Genomic DNA, 22,086 nt, shown 5'->3' with positions numbered 1-22,086 from the left:
CTGGTAACAAATACCCTCCGTGCTATCCCAGTTTTTCCAGGGAGACTACGTTTATCATTCATGTCTGAATCAATGTTCCGAGGCTAATTTCCCTGAATAAAATCCTCTGTCTTATCCACTTAATATCCTACGAAAAGATATTTGTCTTATTCCCCTATGTAAAATGAAATAGTCTCACAATTTTCTTTCTAAACTATCTAATATGAATTGTATAATAGGAACTTATATGCTTAAAATTATCAAATGATGGGAGAATGAAGCGATGAAAGGCAGTTGAAAATGTGTGTTAAAAGACAGTTTATAATATAGTGGTTGGGAAGATTAACTGAGAAAATGCAGACAGGTACAATTGGATAGTCAAGGAGTATAATTAATTTAAAGTGAGATTAGATGGCAAAGTTGAGGGTCCATCTCCAGCCGTCATCAATTGCTCCAGTGTTTGCGCTGAGTCAGGTATAGCTTGATCTATCCTGGGCTGTTCTCCGAAAGTATAGTGAAAGATCTTAAAATAAATGTGAGGGGACTGTTTACTGTGATTTAATAGGGAGACGTGGGATATACATAAACTGTATCATTCTTAAAGTACCAACAGTTGCAGTGATCATAATTTCCAACCTGGACACCTCAATACAATTTAGAGAAGAGACAAAGAGATACAGGAAGGTGAAGGAAATGCTCATGTAAATTTACCTTTTCCGCAGATGAATCATCAAGAAAAACCTCCAGAAGATAATCTAACTGAGCTGATGGATTTTGTTCTCTTGGGCTTTACTAACATGCCCCATGTCCAGTGGTTTCTTTTTGGATTATTTTTAATCATCTATATCATTATCCTGTTGAGCAATGGCACCATATTTCTAATAACAAAAAGGGATCCCACTCTTCAGAGCCCTATGTATTTTTTCTTGGCCAATTTTTCCTTCTTGGAAATCTGCTATACATCAACCACTCTCCCCAGAATGCTGATGAATCTTGGGACCCAGAGAAGAAGAATTTCTTTAGTTGCCTGTGCTACACAGATGTACTTTTGCCTTATGTTCGGAGTCACAGAGTGTTTGCTCCTGGCAGTGATGGCCTATGACCGCTATGTGGCCATTTGTAACCCTCTGCACTATCCTCTAGTCATGAACCACAGAGTCTGCATCCAGTTGGTGACTGGGTCCTGGACCATTGGAATCCCATTTCTTATAGAGTACACGTATCAGATTTTCTCTCTGTCTTTTTGTGGATCTAACCAAATCAACCACTTCTTCTGTGATGTTTTCCCAATACTCAAGCTGGCTTGTGGGGACACATTTGTAAATGAGATGTTGGCCTATACGGTTGCTGTGCTATTTGGCATGGTTCCATTTCTGTTGATACTTGGCTCCTACAGTAAACTCATCTCCATCATCCTGAAGTTGCCATCAGCCACAGGCCAAGCCAAAGCCTTCTCCACCTGCTCATCTCATCTTATGGTTGTGATATTATTCTTTGGATCAGCCATTATCACATACTTAAGGCCCAACACTAGACACTCAGAGGGAACTGGCAAAGTTCTATCTCTTTTCTACACTATCTTAACTCCTATGTTTAATCCCATGATATATAGCCTAAGGAACAAGGATGTCATAATTGCACTCAGAAAATTGCTGTGTAAATAATTCACTTCATTAAATAATGAGCTAAATGTATAAGAATTGTTTTCTTATATATTTTAAATCAAATTTCAATAGCTATATATACATTTATCTATACCTTGTGTTATGGATTGAATTATGCCCACAAAAATGTGTTTTAACTTGGCTAGGCCATGATTCCTAGAATTGTGTGATTGTCCACCGTTTTGTCCTATGAGTCTGAATATTCTAGAAGGCAAAGGGTTTGATGTGGATATTTTCCTTAGGGTTGTAAATCTCAAGTCTATGTTGTTAAAGATAAAGAATTAGAGGCAGTTATGTTAATGAGGTAGGACTCAATCTACAACATTAGGTTGTATCTTTAGTCAGTCTGTTTTGGAATAAAAGAGAGAAGTGACTGGGGAAATTCCCACCACCAAGAATAAAGAACAAGGAGGAGAGTGCATCCTTGGTCCTGGAGTCCCTGCATTGAGAAACTCCTAAACCAGAGGAGGATTGATGACAAGGACCTTCCCCCAGAGCCAACAGAGAAAGAAAGCTTCCCCTGGAGCTATCCCCCTGAATCTGGACTTCTAGCCTCCTGGGCTATGAGAATAGATTTTTCTTTGTTAAGCGATACACTTGGGGTATTTCTTTTATAGAAGCAAGAAATTACTAAGGTACCTTGTCTTTCCATGCAGTGAAATTATTTCCAAATTTAAAATCACTTCTAATGTTGTCAAAACTTTCTGCTCAAATTATATAAGTAATATATGTATTAGCAGATAGCAAATCAATCCATTAGTAATTCTATAATTTCTTTGTTCCATCAATTTCAGACTGCAGAAGGTGGTAAAAACCTTCAATTTCTTCTTCTCTGGCCTTAGTGGTTGGTGTATAAGTTTGAATAAGAAGTCGTATTAACTGGTTTTCCTTGAAGGCCTATGGATATTTTCCTATCACTGACAGCATTGTACTTCAGGATAGCTCTTGAAATGTTCTTTTTGAAGACGAATGCAACACCATTCCTCTTCAACTTGTCATTCCCAGAATAGTAGACCATATAATTTTCCAAGTCAAAATGGCCAATATCAGTCCATTTCAGCTCACTAATGCTGAAGATATCAATGTTTATGCATCCCATTTCATTTTTGATGACTTCTAATTTTCCTAGATTCATACTTTGTACATTCCACATTCCAATTATTAATGGATTCTTGCAGCTGTTTCTTCTCATTTTTATTCGTGCCACATCTGCAAATGGAAGTCCCAAAAGCTTGACTCCATTCACATCATTAAGGACAACTCTACTTTGAGGAGGCAGTCATACTTTGAGTGCCTTCCAACCTGTGGGGCTTGTCTTCTGGCATTATAACAATGTCCTGCTGTTATTAGTAAGGTTTTCACTAGCTAAATATTTTCAGAAGTAGACTTCCCTGTCCTTCTTCCTAGCCTGTCTTAGTCTGGAAGCTCAGCTGAAACCCATCCACCATGCATGACCCTGCTGGTATTTCAATGTTGGTGGCATAGCTTCCAGCATCACAGCAACACACAACCCCACACAGTATCACAAACTGGCAGACATGTGTTGGCAGGGAAATTAGAGTACTGGAAATGGAATAAACAACATAATTAAAGGGAACGTTGACATATTATTGTAATAAATGTACCTAATGTCACTAACAATTTGTGTGGAAATTGTCAAACTGGAACCTAACTTGCTATGTAAACTTTCATCAAAAACTTAATAAAATATTATTTTAAAAAATGTGTATTGCAAATTAATTGAAAAAAATCTTAAAAAAAATACTCATGTAATTCTAAAGCAAATGGATTCATAGAACATCACCACCCATCAATTACCAACCATGTCCTGGTCACACTAACCCCAACCCAACAGCAATCCCGAGTTTGACATTTATTATAATCATGCACTTATTTTTCTACATATATTCCACTATGTAACTATGTCTATGAAAAAATACAAATCAATATTCCCTCTGCACTTTATGTAAAACAAGTCGTGTGGTTTGTGTTCTGTGCATTTTAATTTCATCAATGAGCATTGTATTTTAGAAATCATTCATATTATTGCACATGCTTACAGCTTGTTCAGTTTTGTTCCTATCATTTCAGGTATAAATATTCAGAGTTTTGAAAAATTCCTTCTACTATGGTGAACATTTGGGATGTTTCCATTTTGGGACATGCGTACTTTTGCTTTGCACATAAGAACTCATTAGAATGGGGTTTTTACCTAAAAGTATCAGGCATTTATTTAGCTCTCAAATAATTTTTCAGAGCAGATGTATCAGTTTATACTTGTAATAGCAACGTTTGTAAGTACCAATGTGATATTCCACTTCATGACCAGAACTCACTATTATCATCCTTTACAATTTTTACCCATTAGCTTGATATAGGATGTCATTGTAGTTTCAATTTGAATGGTTATTGATGTTGAGGTAGGACGTATTTTAATATGTTTATGGATTTTTCTCTTTTAAAGGGCATGCAAGTGTCAATTGATCAATTTTCTTTTGAATTATTTGTCTTTATTATTATCTATTTGACCTTTTCTTTTATATTGGGGACATAATCTCTTTGTCAGTTATATATCCTAAAACTATTTTCACATTCATTAGCTTTACTTTTAACTCCCTAAATGTACTTTAATAAATAGCTATCTAAATTTAAGTTTAGGCATATGAATCAATTTGAAGAAACAAACTAAAATGTTTATGAACGAGTAGACTTAAAACCAAATCTCATATAGTTTCCAACATTTAAAACAAAGAAAACACTTCCATTTCTGATTAAGTTTCAGCGGCTCACAGAAAGCCAGTATTTCTGCTTCAGCCACTAGAAAAACCTGGATACATTTTTTTTAAATTATTTTAAGAGGCATCCTATAGATGTGAAAGAAAAAAAGGCTTATGAGAATATTATAATGAAAACTCATAAAGTCGGAGAAAGACAAACCATTTAACAATTCTAGTTTAATTGGCTTACAATCTTTTGCAATTACAAACAATGTTGCAATACAGATTAATGGGATAATTTCATATGTGTGCAAGTTCTATTGGTTCAAAGACTAAATAAAACAAAAAAACACTTATGTCAAATAGATTCCAAATCATGGACACCCCGTGTGTTAAAGAACAGAACTTCTCTATAGGGCTTTCTTGCTTGTACTCTTAACAGAAGCAGATCGCCAGACCTTTCTTCTGCTGTGTTGACAGTGGGCTCAAACCACCAACCTGTAGGTTAGTACCCAAAACAACTGAGTGTGATTAGGTTATGCCTGGAGTTAATCTTTTTGTGTCTCTTCTGATTGGGATTTGTGTAGCTTCCTATAGTTTCAGACTTGATTCTCTGTTTGGATTTGGGAAACTCTCTCTGATTATATCTTGGAAAATCATTTCTATGTTTCTATTTTTTTCGTGGAGTTCTGGGACCCCAATAATTCTAATGTTAGATTTCTTCATTGAATGCCATATTCCTTTTTGGTTTTTTTTTTTTCGCTTTTCTTTTGTTTCCCTTCAGACTTGATAAGTTCAGTCATTTTGTCTTCTCTTTTATTCCAGCTTCTGTCTGTTCAATTCTATTGTTGAGTGTTTCTCTTGCTTTTTCTAAATCAGTTGCTTTATTCTCCAGTTCCAATGGTTCTCTTTGTTTTATTTTTTGAATGTTTTGATTTCATCGTTGAATCTTACTTTGTTCCTCCATTTGTTTCCGGATCGTTGCTAGTTTGTATTCTGTATGCTTTTATCTTTCTTTGAACATATTTAGCACCATCGTCTGAAAATTATTAATTCTTTGCCTTAGGCTGACCTCCGTAGGGGAAATTTCCTCTTCTTCATGTTTCGCTTTGGATTGGTTTTTCTTATACTGTGATTTTTGTGTGCTTTACTATTTTCTGTTTAACTTGAGCCTTTTGTTATTATTTTTTATGCTAAATTTGGTATTCTGGTTTTTGTGATAAAGTTTTCTGATTGGGTGCCCTGGTGGTGCAGTAGCTAGGCTGACAATCGAAAGGTTGGCACCTCCATCCACAAGCCACTTTGTGGGAGAAACATGGAGAATTCTACCTCCACAAAGACTCACAGCACTGAAAACCACTTAGGGCAGCTCCACTCCGCCCCACAGTGTCACCGTGAGTTAGATTCAATCCAGCAGCAGTGAACTTGGTGTCTTCTCCTCAAAACCACTGGAAGGTACTCATCCTTACGTTTTTTTCAGTGCTTATTCAGTTCTGGATGATTGTTTTTGGAAGTCATTACGCATACATGGGAGAGGGAGGGTTAGCTGGTCGCAGACACTGACGTAAATAGTGGGCCTCAACTTCCCTGTGGCAAAGTTTAGGGCTCTCTATGTGTTTCCATCATGGGTGTCCCTGTACAGACTCTCCCACAGTGTCCCCCCGTGGGCAGGGAACCAACTGTTTCCCTCTGTGTTGCCTGTCAGGCTAAAGTATTTCCCTTGCCATGCTGCCCATTCAGTTCCTCCTGGTCCTAGTGCCCATCTGTCTCAGACCTCGGTGAGATTCAACAGCTCCCTCTTGCAGTGCCACAGTCTCCTTTCACAGCCTCCCAATTTGAGTGGCCAGGTTGTGCTGCCTTAATAAATCTAGCTACAGCTTCCTAAGATTAGCTCCCTTTCTGTGTTCCCTGTTTGGAGTGTTGCCCAGTCCTTTCCCAAACTGACTGCAATGAGCAAGTACCCCCAATGGTAATAGGTATGTTCTTCCAGCTTCTGTGCCAGCCCTGATCTTCTCTCTTGCTTATGGACTCACCCTGACTCTACAACACATCAGCTGCTGTCCTGAGTTCTGAATTCTCAGTATGTGCTTGTTTTTATTCATTGGTCAGTATGTTAGTTACTGGGGGAGTAAATGGGAACATCCCCTCATTTCATCATCTTGCTCCACCCCTCCTGATTGTTGGACATTTTCTCAATTTTGCAAAGAGGTTTTTGCCCTTAATGCATTACAAAACTATTGAGTATTTGTAACTAGAGAAGTGAAATAAATTATTTCTCTAGTTTTCTTTAAAATCCATATAGATAATCTGGGATTAATGGCTTATAAGAGGTTAAGAAATAGGACTCTTCGAGTCTCCATTTTATTATCTATAAACTAATGTGAGAACATTAACACTTTATATATAAATACATGTAAATGTATATATTCGAATACCAAAGCCACAGTCTTCAAGCCAATTCTGACTTATAGAGACCATACACACACACACACACACACAGGTACATATACATGCATATATAATCAAATATCATTTATCATTACCATTTATAATTAATAATATAAAGTATGTATACTATGTACTATATTATATATCATATATCATACATTATTTATTCATATATATGTGTGTGTGTGTATGTGAGTGTGTTTCTGGGCATATACAACTGGTCCTCCACATCTGTGCATTCCGCATTCACAGATTCAACCAACTGTGGAATGAAAATATTTGAGGAGGAAAAAAAAGGAAGTTCTAAAGAGCAAAGCTTGAATTTGCCTGGAGCCGAGTGCTATGCTGAATCCATGCTAAAATAATGATGTGTAAGCATACCTTGATGTAGCCTCCCACCGTTTCACAGATTCTCAGTCTCTCTTCTGTACTCGTCTGAGCACTGTTCACCTTGCATCTTGTCGTTATTCTCTAAAAAATACACTACTGTATAACGACTATTTACATAGCTTTTACATTGCATTAGGTATTACAATGATTTAAAGTATACAGGAGAATGCATATACATTATATTCAAATACTATGCCATTTTATAGCCACGTGTATCCTAGAACCAATCCCCTGCAGATACCAAGGGACAATTTAATATCTATCTATCATCTATCTATCTATCTATCTATCTATCTATCTATCTATCTATCTATCTATCTATCTATCTATCTATCTATCTATCTATCTATCTATCTATCATCTATCTATCTATCTATCTATCTATCATCTATCTATCTATCTATCAATCATCTATCTATCTATCTATCTATCTATCTATCTATCTATCTATCTATCTATCTATCAATCATCTATCTATCTATCTATCTATCATCTATCAATCATCTATCTATCTATCATCTATCTATCTATCTATCTATCATCTATCTATCTATCTATCATCTATCTATCTATCATCTATCTATCATCTATCTATCATCTATCTATCATCTATCATCTATCATTTACCTATCATCTATCTATACATCAAATCAAATACCACCATAAAATGCAGTAGATTGCTGCTTAATATGCTTCCCATTCCATATGATTCTTGTTTCAAGGCTGGGTTTGTAATTTTAAGTTACTTAAACACATGAAAGATTCATTACCGCACCCATCACCCTCTACACTATTGTTCTAGGAGCTTGAATTCTTCATTATTTCTTAAGTATTCTCTGTAAAAACAAACAAATAAACAATGAACTCCTTGCTCTTGATCTGAGTCAAGCTCATAACTACTCTGTAGGACAGAGTAGGAATGGTTGGTGGATTTGAAGCACTGTAAGTGTTCTCTAAAGAAAATCTTAAGCATTTTCATGGATTACCATTATATTTGGAATAATTCACATTTCTTTCCAGGGAATTGAAAACTGCTATATAACTTGGCCCCTGCCTTTATTTCCAGTCTTATCTGCAGAGACATTTTTCCCTAGGCAATCAGTTCTTCAGGGTTCCGAGAATATAAAGGGTCTTCCTTTGCTTTTTCATCTGCCTAGAATGTTCTTTGCATAGTTCCTTCTAACTATTTAGGACTCAGCTCAAATGTTACTTCTTCAGAGACCTTTCCAGGTTTATCACAGAGATTGTATTATTGTTGTTATTGTGTCACTGAATCCATGTGAATGATGTGATGTGCAGGCATACCCTGCTGTAGCCTCCTGCCATTTCACGGATCTTCAGTCTCTCTAGCACTTGTTGGCACATTTTTTTGCCTTGAATCTTGTCGTTTCTCCTAACCTACACTGTGTAAGAACCATTTACACAGTATTTACATTGTTTTAGGTTGTTGTTAGGTGCCATCGAGCCGGTTCAGACTCATAGCGACCCTATGCACAACAGAACGAAACACTGCCCAGTCCTGCACCATCCTTGCAATCATTGTTATGCTGGAGCCCATTGTTGCAGCCACTGTGTCAATCCATCTCATTGAGGGCCTTCCTCTTTTCCTCTGATCCTGTACCCTGCCAAGCATGATGTCCATCTACAGGGACTGATCCCTCCTGACAACATGTCCAATGTATGTGAGACAAGGCCTCGCCATCCTTGCCTCTAAGGAGCATTCTGGCTGCACTTCCTCCAAGACAGATTTGTTTGTTCTTTTGGCAGTCCATGGTATATTCAATATCCTTCGCCAACACCACAGTTCGAAGGTGTCAACTCTTCTTCGGTCTTCCTTATTCATTGTCCAGCTTTCACATGCATATGATGTGATTGAAAATATCACGGCTTGGGTCAGGCACACCTTAGTCTTCAGGGTGACATCTTTGCTCTTCAACACTTTGAAGAAGTCCTTTGCAACAGACTTACCCAATGCAATGTGTCTTTTGATTTCTCTACTGCTGCTTCCATTGCTGTTGAATGTGGATCCAAGTAAAATGAAATCCTTGACAACTTCGATCTTTTCTCCATTTATCATGATGTTGCTCATTGGTCCAGTTGTGAGGATTTTTGTTTTCTTTATGTTGATGTGCAGTCCATACTGAAGGCTGTGGTCTTTGATCCTCATCTGTAAGTGCTTCAAGTCCTCTTCACTTTCAGCAAGCAAGGTTGTGTCATCTGCATAACGCAGGTTGTTAATGAGTCTTCCTCCAATCTTGATGCCATGTTCTTCTTCATATAGCCCAGCTTCTTGTATTATTTGTTCAGCATACACATTAAATAGGTATGGTGAAAGAATACGGCCCTGACGCACACCTTTCCTGACTTTAAACCGATCAGTATCCCGTTGTTCTGTCCGAACAACTGCCTCTTGGCCTATGTAAAGGTTCTTCATGAGCACAATTAAGTGTTCTGGAATTTCCATTCTTCCCAGTGTTATCCATAGTTTGTTATAATCCACACAGTCGAATGCCTTTGCATAGTCAATAAAACACAAGTAAACATCCTTCTGGTATTTTCTACCTTCAGCCAGGATCCACCTGACATCAGCAATGATATCCCTGGTTCCACATCCTCTTCTGAAACCAGCCTGAATTTCTGGCAGTTCCCTGTCGATACACTTTTGCAGCCTTTTTTGAATGATCTTCAGCAAAATTTTGTTTGTGTGTGATATTAATGACATTGTTCTATAATTTCCACATTCAGTTGGATCACCTTTCTTGGGAATAGGCATAAAGATGGATCTCTTCCAGTCAGTTGGCTAGGAAACTGTCTTCCGTATTTCTTGGCATAGACCTCCAGCACTGCATCTGTTTGTTGAAACATCTCAATTGATATTCCATCAATTCCTGGAGTCTTGTTTTTCGCCAATGCCTTCAGAGCAGCTTGGACTTCTTCCTTCAGTACTATCAGTTCCTGATCATATGCTCCCTCTTGAAATGGTTGAATATCAACTAATTCTTTTTGGTATGATGACTCTGTGTACTCCTTCCATCTTCTTTTGATGCTTCCAGTGTCGTTTAATATTTTCCCCATGGAATCCTTCACTATTGCAACTCGAGGCTTGAATTTTTTCTTCAGGTCTTTCAGCTCGAGAAACGCCGAGCTTGTTCTTCCCTTTTGGTTTTCTATCTCCAGCTCTTTGCACATGTCATTATAATACTTTACTTTATCTTCTCAAGAGGCCTTTTGAAATGTTCCGTTCAGTTCTTTTACCTCATCAATTCTTCCTTTTCCTTTAGCTGCTCGACGCTCAAGAGCAATTTCCAGAGTCTCCTCTGACATCCAACTTGGTGTTTTCTTTCTTTCCTGTCTTTTTGGTGACCTCTTGCTTTCTTTATGGATGATGTCCTTGATGTCATTCCACAACTCGTCTGGTCTTCAGTCACTAGTGTTCAGTGCGTCAAATCTATTCTTGAGATGGTCTCTAAATTCAGGTGCGATATACTCAAGGGCATTATAAGATAGAGGTGGTTTAAAGTATACAGAAGGTGGTGTGTGGGTTATATGAAAACATTTAGCCACTTTATATAAGAGACTTGAGCACCAACAGATTTTGGTATTCATGGGGATCCTGCATCCAGTGCCACTAGGGACCACTGTATATTTTGATTAATGCATATCACCAACCTGGCTTTTAAAATCTGTGTCACAACTGTGTGGACACTCATGGAAATGAATTGAATGTTTTCCAATAAGTGATATAATAAGTTATATATTACAAGCGACTGGATTAAATCAATCCCTGCAAAAGTTTTTATTGAGGAAAAACATCATGCAATGAAGTTTTAGATTTACTAATGGAATGATTTTCTATCAGATGACACATATATTATTTACATAACTTGAGCAGAAAGGTCTAACAATATTACAAGTAATTTTTAGTTTGAAAATAATTGCATCAGTATGAAAGACAAGGTATAGATAAGGGTATACATCTATTGAAATTGGACAAAAAATATGTAAGAAAGCAATTCTTATACATTTAACTCATTCGTTAATGAAGAGAATTATTTACACAGCAATTTTTTCAGTACTATTATGTCATCCTTGTTCCTTAGACTATATATCACGGGATTAAACAAAGGTGTTAGGATAGTGTAGAAAAGAGAAAGCATTTTGTCAGTTCCATCTGAATGTCTGGTGTTGGGTCTTAAGTATGTAATAATACATGATTCAAAGAATAACACCACAACCATAAGATGAGATGAGCAAGTGAAGAAGGCTTTAGCTTGACTTGTGGCTGATGGCAACTTCAGGATGATGGAGATGATTTCACTATAGGAGCAAAGAATCAACAGAAATGGAACCATGACAAATAACACAGTAACTATGTAGACCAACATCTCATTTACAAATGTGTCCCCACAAGCTAGCTTGAGTATTGGGGGAATGTCACGGAAGAAATGGTTAATTTGTTTAGATCTACAAAAAGGCAGAGAGAAAATCTGATACGTATGTCCTATCATAACTGGGATTCCAGTGGTCCAGGACCCAGTCACCAACTGGATACAGACCCTGTGGTTCATGACTAGAGGATAGTGCAGAGGGTTACAAATGGCCACATAGCGATCATAGGCCATTACTGCCAGGAGCAAAGACTCTGTACCTCCGAACAGAAGAACAAAGCACATCTGTGTAGCACAGGCAACTAAAGAAATTCTTCTTCTCTGGGTCCCTAGATTCATCAGCATTCTGGGGAGAGTAGCTGATACATAGCATATTTCCAAGAAGGAAAAATTTGCCAGGAAAAAATACACAGGACTCTGGAGAGTAGGATCCATTTTTGTTATTAGAAATATGGTGCCATTGCTCATCAGGGTAATGATATAGATGACTAAAAACAATCCAAAGAGGAACCACTGGAGATGGGGCATGTCAGCAAAGCCTAAGAGGGCAAATTCCATCATTTCAGTTAGATTTTCTTCTGGTGGTTTTTCCTGATGATTCATATGTGGAAAAGGTAAATTTATATGTGCATTTCCTTTACCTTCCTGTATCTCTTTGCCTGTTCTCTAAACTGTATTGAGGTGTCTGAGCTGGATTTTATGATCATTGCAGTTGTTCGCACTTTGAGAATGATACTAATTATGTATGCCCCATGTCCTCCTGTTAAATCACAGTTAACAATCCCCTCAAAAAAATTTTTTTTAAGATCATTTCCTTAAACTTTTGGAGCACAGCCCGTGATGGATCAAGTTACACTGACTCAGCACAGGCACTGGAGCAACTGACAACTGCTGGAAATGGACCCTCAGTTTTGCCATCTAATCTCACTTTAAATTAATTACGTACCTTGACAATCTTATTTTATTTCTCTATGTATTTTCTCATCAAGCTTGTCAAACACTATATCATAAACTGTCTTCTCACATACATGTTCAAATGCCTGTTTCAATGCTTCATTTTCTCATCTCTTGACGACTTTAAGCATATAGGTTCCTATTAAAAAAAAAAACAAACCTATTACACAGTTCATATTAGGTAGTTTAGAAAGAAAATTGACAGAATATTTCATTTTGGATAGGGGAATAAGACAAATATCTTTTATCAGGATATTAAGTAGATAAGAGGTTTTTTTTTTTTTTTTTTTTTCCAGGAAAATTAGCCTGGGTATATTGATTCAGACACAACAATATATGTAGTCACCCTGGACAAGCAGGGAAGTATGAAGGGTATTTGTTACCTGCGATTATGTGTGTGAGTCAAGAGGAGGGAAGATATTGGCTGTTACATCATTTGTACCCAATGTGCTGTGTGCCCCTGTCATTATTTTTGCTGTTACTCAAAAAATAACATTTCACTTAACTGTTTCTGAACTGACTCTTCTTTAGAAACAAAGTTATTGAGACTCAATAAGTGTAGACAATCCGACGAATTGGGCACAGGTTTTATGATTGCAAGTCAGTATCATTTTTTTTTAATGGACTTGAATTTGACTCCTATCCCTGTGATTTATTATCTGTGCGATATTAGGCATTTATTTATATTTTCTAAGTTTTACTTCTTTGTGAGAAGTAAATGAGATAATGTTGGTAAAACCTATCCTCTACCTACCAATTTAAACTGTTTACTTTTTAGTTATGGTTCTATAATTATGATTATGACAGTATGTTCTTTAAGCCTGTAGCCCTAGGATTTAACAGATTGCCTAGTTAATTAGATATTTGATAAAGTGGTTTTCAGTTCCTTTGTTGGCAATTGTTTTTCCCACCATCCCCTTTCATCAGAGTCAGGACAAGAACTAGTCAGTGAAGCTCCTAAGGTACAAAATGTAAGGAGGCATTCAGGGCCATCCTTGTACTTGCACAATCCTGACAGTGAGTGCCTCATTAAATTTTTCCAGAGTCAAGGTGCCTCTTGTCTCACCCTGCTTTTCATCTCTTTATCCTAATGCGTTTGCACCTTGTCCACTAAGAAAAGAAGAATATGGTGCCATGGTTAAAAAAAAAAAAAAAAAAACCAAACCCATTGCCAAAGAGTCAATTTTGAGTTACAAGGACCCTATACAACAGAGTAGAACTGCCCCATAGGGTTTTCAGTACATAAATCTTTAGGGTAGTAGACTACCACATCTCTATTCCAAGGGGCAGCAGTTTGAACCACTGGCCTTTTGGTTAGTAGCCGGATGTTTAACCATGGAGCTACCAGGTCTCCATACCCATCATTAGAGAATAGTATTTCCCAGATGGACTGTAGCTGAATTATAGCTCCAGCAACATTTAGCTGTGTGATGACTTAAAAAACAAAAACTCAGTGCTGATGACTTTACGCAAGTTAATCTTCCCACTTCACAGTTTGCTCAGCTGTTAAATCATTAGTAACTATACCAACATTTAGTGTTGTTATGTGAACTAAATCATTTAGTATAAGTTAAAAACCTTGAAGAAGTCCAGGCATTTATAAAAGGCCATTATTTTTGTTACCTATTATTATTATTGCTGTCAACAGTTGCTTATTATTAAATTTTTTTTATTATTAGCATCCATTTATTATTATTATTAACACTAATTTTAATTTATTCTTCTGAAAGTTACTCAGTATGCTATATAACGTGAGTAATGCCTCTAATTTATTTTCCTTTTGTATCACAGGATTATTGCAGAAATGAAGTGAGATCTTTAAAGCAATTATCAACTTGTACCAAAACCCAAAAAACATTCAACTCTCAAGTTGCAATTTCTCCATTAATTCTCTGCTAATATTTAGGTTTATATCATTATCTCTACTTTGTGGACTGCATACCTATAGTCCACGAATACAGTTCACTATAATACCTATACTTCATGAATGCCAGTATTTAATAAAAACAGTTCAATTTTTGTTAGTTGAATAAAATTACTTTGAGTGCTCAATGAAATAATACTTCTAATTGTACAAACTTCACTCCTTGGTGATGAAATTATCCATGTATAACATTAAATATGTGAGATTTGTCTATGTTTTTCTCAAGAAGGCAGGATAGCAAGAGCAGAGATTTACCCTGTGTGTTCTCCCAAATCCTTCTATATTGCTCTTCATTTTTGAAATGTTTTAAGTTCTTTTTATTATAAGGAAAATAAAACTCAGTTTTATCATTTTTTTTTTTCCAATCTAAGCATCCATTCACTGGAAAAAATCCAAGTAATTAAGGAATGTGTAACAAAATTCTGACAGACTCCTGGTGGCACAGTGGTCTCATGCTTGGCTGCTAACCAAAAGGCTGGTGTTTCAAATCCACCAGCCACTCTGTGGGAGGAAGATGTGGCAGTCTGCTTCCATAAAGATTTACAGCTTTGGAGACCATATGAGGCAGTTCTATCCTAACCTATATGGTCATTATGAGTCTGATTCCACTTGAAGTCAACATATTTGACTTTGGTTAAGAATATCCTGATTTAGATAGATCTTTATCACTTTCAACATCCCCAATCTACCCTAAATCTGTTTATTTGTATTTTTGATGTAAATTAGAAACATAAACCCTGAAATTAATTTGAAAAACAATATTAATGTAACCCTTTAATTTGTTTCATAAATTCTTTAACATAAAAATATTATTTTCTTTCAAACAAATGTTTTTTGGATTCCTCAATGTTTATAAATTTATTTCATGGATTGTTTTACTTTAATTACCTTATTAAAATATCATCAGGACTAAAATACATAAATATAATGCTTATTTGCCACAAAGTCTTTGCTTAAATTGAAGTTTCTCTACAATATTGTTTAGTATTTTTACAAAAACCTAGCAGTTTTTCAAAGTTTCAGTGTTTCAAAGTAATTTAATATCCCTACGTAAATTCATTGTTTAAGGTATCTAACAGAGTCAGAAATATAAAGGAGCTACTTTAATAAAATAGCATCTTTGCTGTTCTACATTAAATATTAATTTTAGTAATACCGTGAACTGAAGTTGAACATTAATATAAAACATTTCATATTTACCTTTCTTAATTTCAAAAATAGGAGACCTGGTCGCACAGTGGTTAAAGTGCTTGGCTGTCTGCCCAAAAGGTCTTCAGTTAGAACCCACCATCTCATCCGTGGGAGAAAGCTGTGGTGGTCAGCCTCCTTAAAGATGTATAGCCTTGGAAACCTGGTGGGGTAGTTCTACTCTGTCCTGAAGGGTTGCTGTGGGTCAGAATCTATTTGACTTCCGTGGGCTTGTGTTTTAGTTTGTTTGTAATAATCTAGATTCTTCCTCAATGAAGAGGGTTTACATATTTAAGTGTTTAAATTACTCTGGCTGAAACAACTTGTCTCATCAATGGTACTCAACCTAACTTTAAAACACTCAGTTCATTTAGGACATGGAGTGCTCTTTATATACCAAATAGTTATCTCCACTCCTGGGGTGTCTTCCACCTGACACAGTTAAATTTCTAACTAAACAAATCCCTTTGGTACTCTCTGATTTAGTTTATTTATTTTCCTATAGAGCTCTCACTCTACCCAGAAAACTCTTCCTCTGCAGCCTCTCAATGGAATAGAGTGTGCAGAAAATCTTATTTCTTAGACTTGAATAGGGTACTGAGTTACCCTTAACTGAGCAACACCATTGGAGGCCATCCAAACTTGACACAAAAACAATTCTCCCGTTACCTATTATGACTGCTTTATATGGGCCCTCTGTTCCTATTAGACTGAGCTCCTGTCACATTTTCCTCAAGTTATTTTGCTTGTTTTCTCCTCTGAAATGGGAGCCTTGATCCACATTCAGGGTCTGGCCTACATGTAAGAGTTGTAATAAATATTCTGACAACAAAAAATAATTTTACCTACAAAACATATAACATATGATTTATTTCTTCAAGATTACCTGGAGAAACTGAGAAGTGGTTGTTGGATATATTAAATCTAGTGCATTTTTTCTTTATTTAGCCCAAGATTAATTCCCACAGGGGGATTTTTTTTTTCTTTGCAGGATTCCACCATTCTTCCCCAGTTTCATTCCCTCTATCAACCCACTTTCAAGATGTGAATCCTATTAAACTTCACTTAGGAGATGAAAATATTCTGATATAATTTCAGCTGAGATGAGTGGCAAGATTTCAGGACAATAGTCTGTCTATTGTTCTAAAATACTTCCACTTCAAGACTTTAAATCTGTGTAACATTTAGTAGTTTAAGAACATTGGCTTGAAGCAAAATTTCCCTTGTGAAAATAAGAGATAACTTCCTGTTATTTAGTAAATAGGAATTTCTAAGGATTTATATTTACCATCAACCTTGAGATTAGTAGTAGATTACATATATTTCTACTACTAAACTAAAGGTTGTATTAAGTATCTATTTGTCTGTCTATCCATCTATCTGTCCTTCCGTCCATCTGTCAATCCAACCATCAATCATCCACCCACCCACCCATCCATCCGTCCATCCATCCATCCATCCTTCTTTATCTAATCTAACATCTATGTATCTATCTCTACCTATCATCTATCTATCTATCTATCTATCTATCTATCTATCTATCTATCTATCTATCTATCTATCTATCTATCTATCTATCTATCTATCATCTATCTATCTATCTATCTATCTATCTATCTATCTATCTATCTATATCTATACCTATCTATCTATCATCTATCTCTCTCTCTATCTATCATCTATCTATCTATCATTCATCTATCATCTCCAGGAGAAGGAAACCCTATAATATTATAATAATAGAGAGTGATTAGGGAAGTTATTTGAAAGATATTTGGAACTATGACCTTGAACACATGGAAGGTGAGTGAAGGGTGCGTGGTGAACAAGGCCTCCCACGGGAATCAGATGTGGCAGAGCATAGCAATGGGGTGAAATGTCAGCCAGGCCTGATCTACAGTAGGTGCACATCCCAAGTAACTAAGCTAAAAGGTAATTCTAAACTCCCATAATCTCATCTGGATTATATTGTGTATCTTTTGATGCCATAAAAGGAAGACTCAAATACAAACAAGAACTGACTGTAGAATAAAGACATCAAATGAAATAGGTAAAATATGGACTTTTAAAATAAATGTTATTTGGATATTTGGGCAATCTTTTAGCAAAATAGATAAATTTTTGTTCATACTTTATGCTACAGCAGGAAAGACTCCAAGAGGCACACTAGTTTAAATATTTTAGAAAATTAAACAATAAAATAATTCTAAGAGAAAGATTTTTGAAATATAATTTTGGAGTAATAAAGATTTTTCTAGTTATGACTAAAAATTTTTAACGCAAGACACAAATAACTGATAAAAATCAACTATGTAAAATTAAATACCTATGCTAAAGATGAAGAAATAGAGGATTTTTATCAGCTGCTGCAGTCTGAAATTGAGCAAACATGCAATCAAGATGCATTGATAATTACTGGCCACTGGAATGCAAAAGTTCAAAATGAAGAAGGATCAGTAGTTGGAAAATATGGCCTTGGTGATAGAAACAATGCCAGAGATCGAATGATAGAATTTTGCAAGACCAACGACTTCTTCATTGCAAATACCTTCTTTCACCAACATAAACAGTGACTATACACATGGATCTCATCAGATGGAACGCACAGAAATCAAATTGACTACACCTGTGGAAAGAGACGATGGAAAAGCTCAATATCCTCAGTCAGAACAAGGCCAGAAGCTGACTGTGCAATAGACCATCAATTGCTCATATGCAAGTTCAAGCTGAAACTTAAGAAAATCAGAGCAAGTCCATAAGAGCCAAAATATGACCTTGAGTACATCCCACCTGAATTTAGAGACCACCTGAAGAATAGATTTGACACATTGAGCGCTAGTGATGGAAGACCAGACAAGTTGTGGAATGACATCAAGGACATCATACATGAGGAAAGCAAGAGGTCATTGAAAAGACAGGAAAGAAAGAAAAGACCATGATAGATGTCAGAGGAGACTCTGAAACTTACCCTTGAAAGTCGAGTAGCTAAAGCAAAGGGAAGAATTGATGAAGTAAAAGAACTGAACAGAAGATTTCAAAGGGAATCTCGAGAAGACAAAGTAAAGTATTATAACAACATGTGCAAAGAGCTGGAGACAGAAAACCAAAAAGCAAGAACACGCTCAGTGTTTCTCAAGCTGAAAGAACTGAAGAAAAAAATCAAGCCTCGAGTTGCAATAGTGAAGGATTCTATGGGGAAAATACTAAACAACGCTGGGAGCATCAAAAGAAGATGGAAGGAATACACAGAGTTATTATACCAAAAAGAACTACTCGATGTTCAACCATTTCAAGAGGGAGCATGTGATCAGTAACTGATAGTACTGAAGGAAGAAGTCCAAGCTGCTCTGAAGGCACTGGCGAAAAACAAAGCTCCAGGAATTGATGGAATATCAATTGAGATGTTTCAACAAACAGATGCAGGGCTGGAGGTGCTCACTTCTCTAAGCCAAGAAATATGTAAGACAGCTTCCTGGCCAACTGACTGGAAAAGATCCATATTTATGCCTATTCCCAAGAAAGGTGATCCAACCGAATGTGGAAATTATAGAACAGTATCATTAATATCACAAGCAAGCAAAATTTTGCTGAAGATCATTCAAAAACGGCTCCAGCAGTATATCCACAGGAACTGCCAGAAATTCAGGCCAGTGTCAGAAGAGGACGTGGAGCCAGGAATATCATTGCTGATGTCAGATGGATCCTGGCTGAAAGCAGAGAATACCAGAAGGATGTTTACCTGTGTTTTATTGACTACGTAAAGGCATTCAACTGTGTGGATCATAACAAATTATGGATAACATTGTGAAGAATGGGAATTCCAGAACACTTAATTGTGCTCATGAGAAACCTTTACAGAGATCAAGAGGCAGTTGTTTGGATAGAACAAGGGGATACTGAATGGTTTAAATCAGGAAAGGTGTGCACCAGGGTTGTATTCTTTCACCACGCCTACTCAATCTGTATGCTGCGCAAGTAATACGAAAAGCTGGACTATATGAAGGATAGGGCATCAGGATTGGATAGAGACTCATTAACAACCTGCATTATGCAGATGACACAATCTTGCTTGCTGAAGCACTTGAAGCACTTACTAATGAAGATCAAAGACTACAGCCTTCAGTATGGATTGCAACTCAACATAAAGAAAACAAAAATCCTCACAACTGGACCAATGAGCAACATCATGATAAATGGAGAAAAGATTGAAGTTGTCAAGGATTTCATTTTACTTAGATCTACAATCAACGGCCATGGAAGCAGCAGTCAAGAAATCAAAAGACACATTGCATTTGGTAAGTCTGCTGCAAAAGACCTCTCTAAAGTATTGAAGAGCAAAGATGTCACCTTGAAGACTAAGGTGCAGCTGATCTAAGCCATGGTATTTTCAGTTGCATCATATGCATATCAAAGCTGAACAATAAATAAAGAAGACTGAAGAAGAATTGACGTCTTTGAACTGTGGTGTTGGGGAAGAATATTGAACATACCACAGACTGCCAAAAGAACAAACCAATCTGTCTTGGAGGAAGTACAACCAGAATGCTCCTTAGAAACAAGGATGACGAGACTACATCTTACATACTTGGGACATGTTGTCAGGAGGGATCAGTCCCTGGAGAAGGACATCATGCTTGGCAGAGTACAGGCTCAGTGGAAAAGAGGAAGACCCTCAATGAGGTGGATTGACACAGTGGCTGCCACAATGAGCTCAAACATAACAAAGATTTTAAGGACGGCTCAGGACCGGGCAGTGTTTCCTTCTGTTGTGCATAGGGTCGCTATGAGTTGGAACCAACTCAACGGCACCTAACAACATGCACGTTAAAAATAAACAAGCACCAAAAGTAATCCAAAAATATAATTAATAAAATGGAGAAAAATAATTCTAAATTATATCTCAGATAAAATATTAACTTCCCTTATAAATAAAATATTCTTAAGTATCAAGGAGAAGTGAAAAATACAAATAAAAAAATGGACCAAACATATAAGATAACACTTCACATAAAAAGGGAGTAAAATCATCCCTTAAACATATGAAAATATGTTCAACATCATAAAAAAGAGTAACATTTAAACTGCACATAATTTAGTTTATAAAAATAGGCATTTTCTTGGGGAAACATGCATGCTTTACATACTTCTTGGAAAAGTGCAAAAATGGTTCAAGTCCTGTGAAGAGGAATTGGGCACCACTGATTAATATTACAGTCGCATCTAGTCTTTGGTGGCACAAATGATTTGTGCTCCACTACTGACCTAAACGTTGGCGGTTTGAACCCACTCTGCAACACAGCTAAAGAAAGGTCTGATGACCTGCTTCTCTTAACAGTACATGAAAAACACCCCATAGAGTGGTTCTACTCTGTAACACGAGGAGTTTCCATCAGTCCGCATCAACTTGACAGCAATGGATTTTCAGGTTATATAGTCTTCGAATCAATAAAACATGCACACATATGAAATTATTCAATAAATTTACGTTGTAGCATTGTTTGCAATTATGTAAATAAAGTTCGGATTGCTAGATAGGTTGTCTTTCTCTTACTTAATTAATATTTATTTTAATATTTTCTTCCTTCCTCTTTCAGGCTATTTGATGCCTCTGAAAAAAATGATTTTTTTTTTTAAACGTATCCAGATTTTTTTTCCAATGGTTGAAGCAGGGACATTGGTTTGCTGTAACCCACTGAACCATAACTTGAAATGAAGTGCTTTGTTTTAAATGTTGGAAACGATCTACAATTTGGTATTAAGTCAGTTCATTCATAAACATTTTGGTTTATTTCTTCAAATTGATTTGTTTGTCAAAATTAAAATTTAGGTTGCTACTTATCAAAAGACATTCAGGGAGTGAAAAGTAAAGCCAATGAATGGGAAGATAGGTTCAAGATATATAACTGACAAAGAGGTTATTTGCCTAATATAAAAGAAAATGTCTAATAAATAAGATTAAAGACAAATAATTCAAAATAAAATTGATCAAACAGCACCTGAAAGCACTTTACAACAGAGAAAATCCATAAACATATTAAAATGTGCCTTACCTCAATAATCATAAACATTCAGATTCAAACTACAGTAACATATTCTACATCTAGCTAATGGGTAAAAATCATAAAGGATGAGAATACTGGGTGCTGGGCAGGAAGTGGAACATCACACTGGAGCTTTCAAATATTGCTATTACAAGTATAAATTGGTATATCCACTTTGAAAAATTATTTGAGAGCTAAACAAATGCCCAGTATTTTGGGGAGTACACCCCACTCCAATGAGTTCCTATGTGCAGTGCGACAGCATGCATGTCCCGGAATGAAAACATCCCAAATGTCCACCATAGGAGAATGTATTTTTAAAAACTCAGTATTTATACTGTAAAATCACAAATACAAACAAAATTGAAGAAATGTACATATGTGCTACAATAT

The 22,086-nt window shown here is 36.3% G+C and overlaps 2 protein-coding genes across 2 annotated transcripts; one reads left to right on the top strand and one right to left on the bottom strand.

Annotated features, from left to right (window-relative positions):
* The first annotated feature begins 701 nt into the window (after positions 1-701).
* LOC126080277 (olfactory receptor 10AG1-like) lies at positions 702-1,643 on the top strand. The gene has a single exon (XM_049891533.1). The coding sequence runs from the start codon at positions 702-704 to the stop codon at positions 1,641-1,643; it is 942 nt and encodes a 313-aa protein (XP_049747490.1).
* Positions 1,644-11,247: 9,604 nt separating this feature from the next.
* On the bottom strand, positions 11,248-12,189 carry LOC126080276 (olfactory receptor 10AG1-like). Its single transcript, XM_049891531.1, has one exon. It carries the CDS (start codon positions 12,187-12,189, stop codon positions 11,248-11,250), a length of 942 nt encoding a protein of 313 aa, XP_049747488.1.
* Between the last annotated feature and the right edge of the window lie 9,897 nt (positions 12,190-22,086).

Source organism: Elephas maximus, chromosome 7 (assembly GCF_024166365.1).
Source record: "Elephas maximus indicus isolate mEleMax1 chromosome 7, mEleMax1 primary haplotype, whole genome shotgun sequence".
Classification (NCBI taxonomy): Eukaryota; Metazoa; Chordata; class Mammalia; order Proboscidea; family Elephantidae; genus Elephas; species Elephas maximus.
This window is presented reverse-complemented; position numbering and strand designations above follow the sequence as displayed.

Bases quoted from the DNA above. Each gene is read 5' to 3' on its own strand.
- LOC126080277 (XM_049891533.1), top strand. From the start codon at position 702: ATGAATCATCAAGAAAAACCTCCAGAAGATAATCTAACTGAGCTGATG.
- LOC126080276 (XM_049891531.1), bottom strand. From the start codon at position 12,189: ATGAATCATCAGGAAAAACCACCAGAAGAAAATCTAACTGAAATGATG.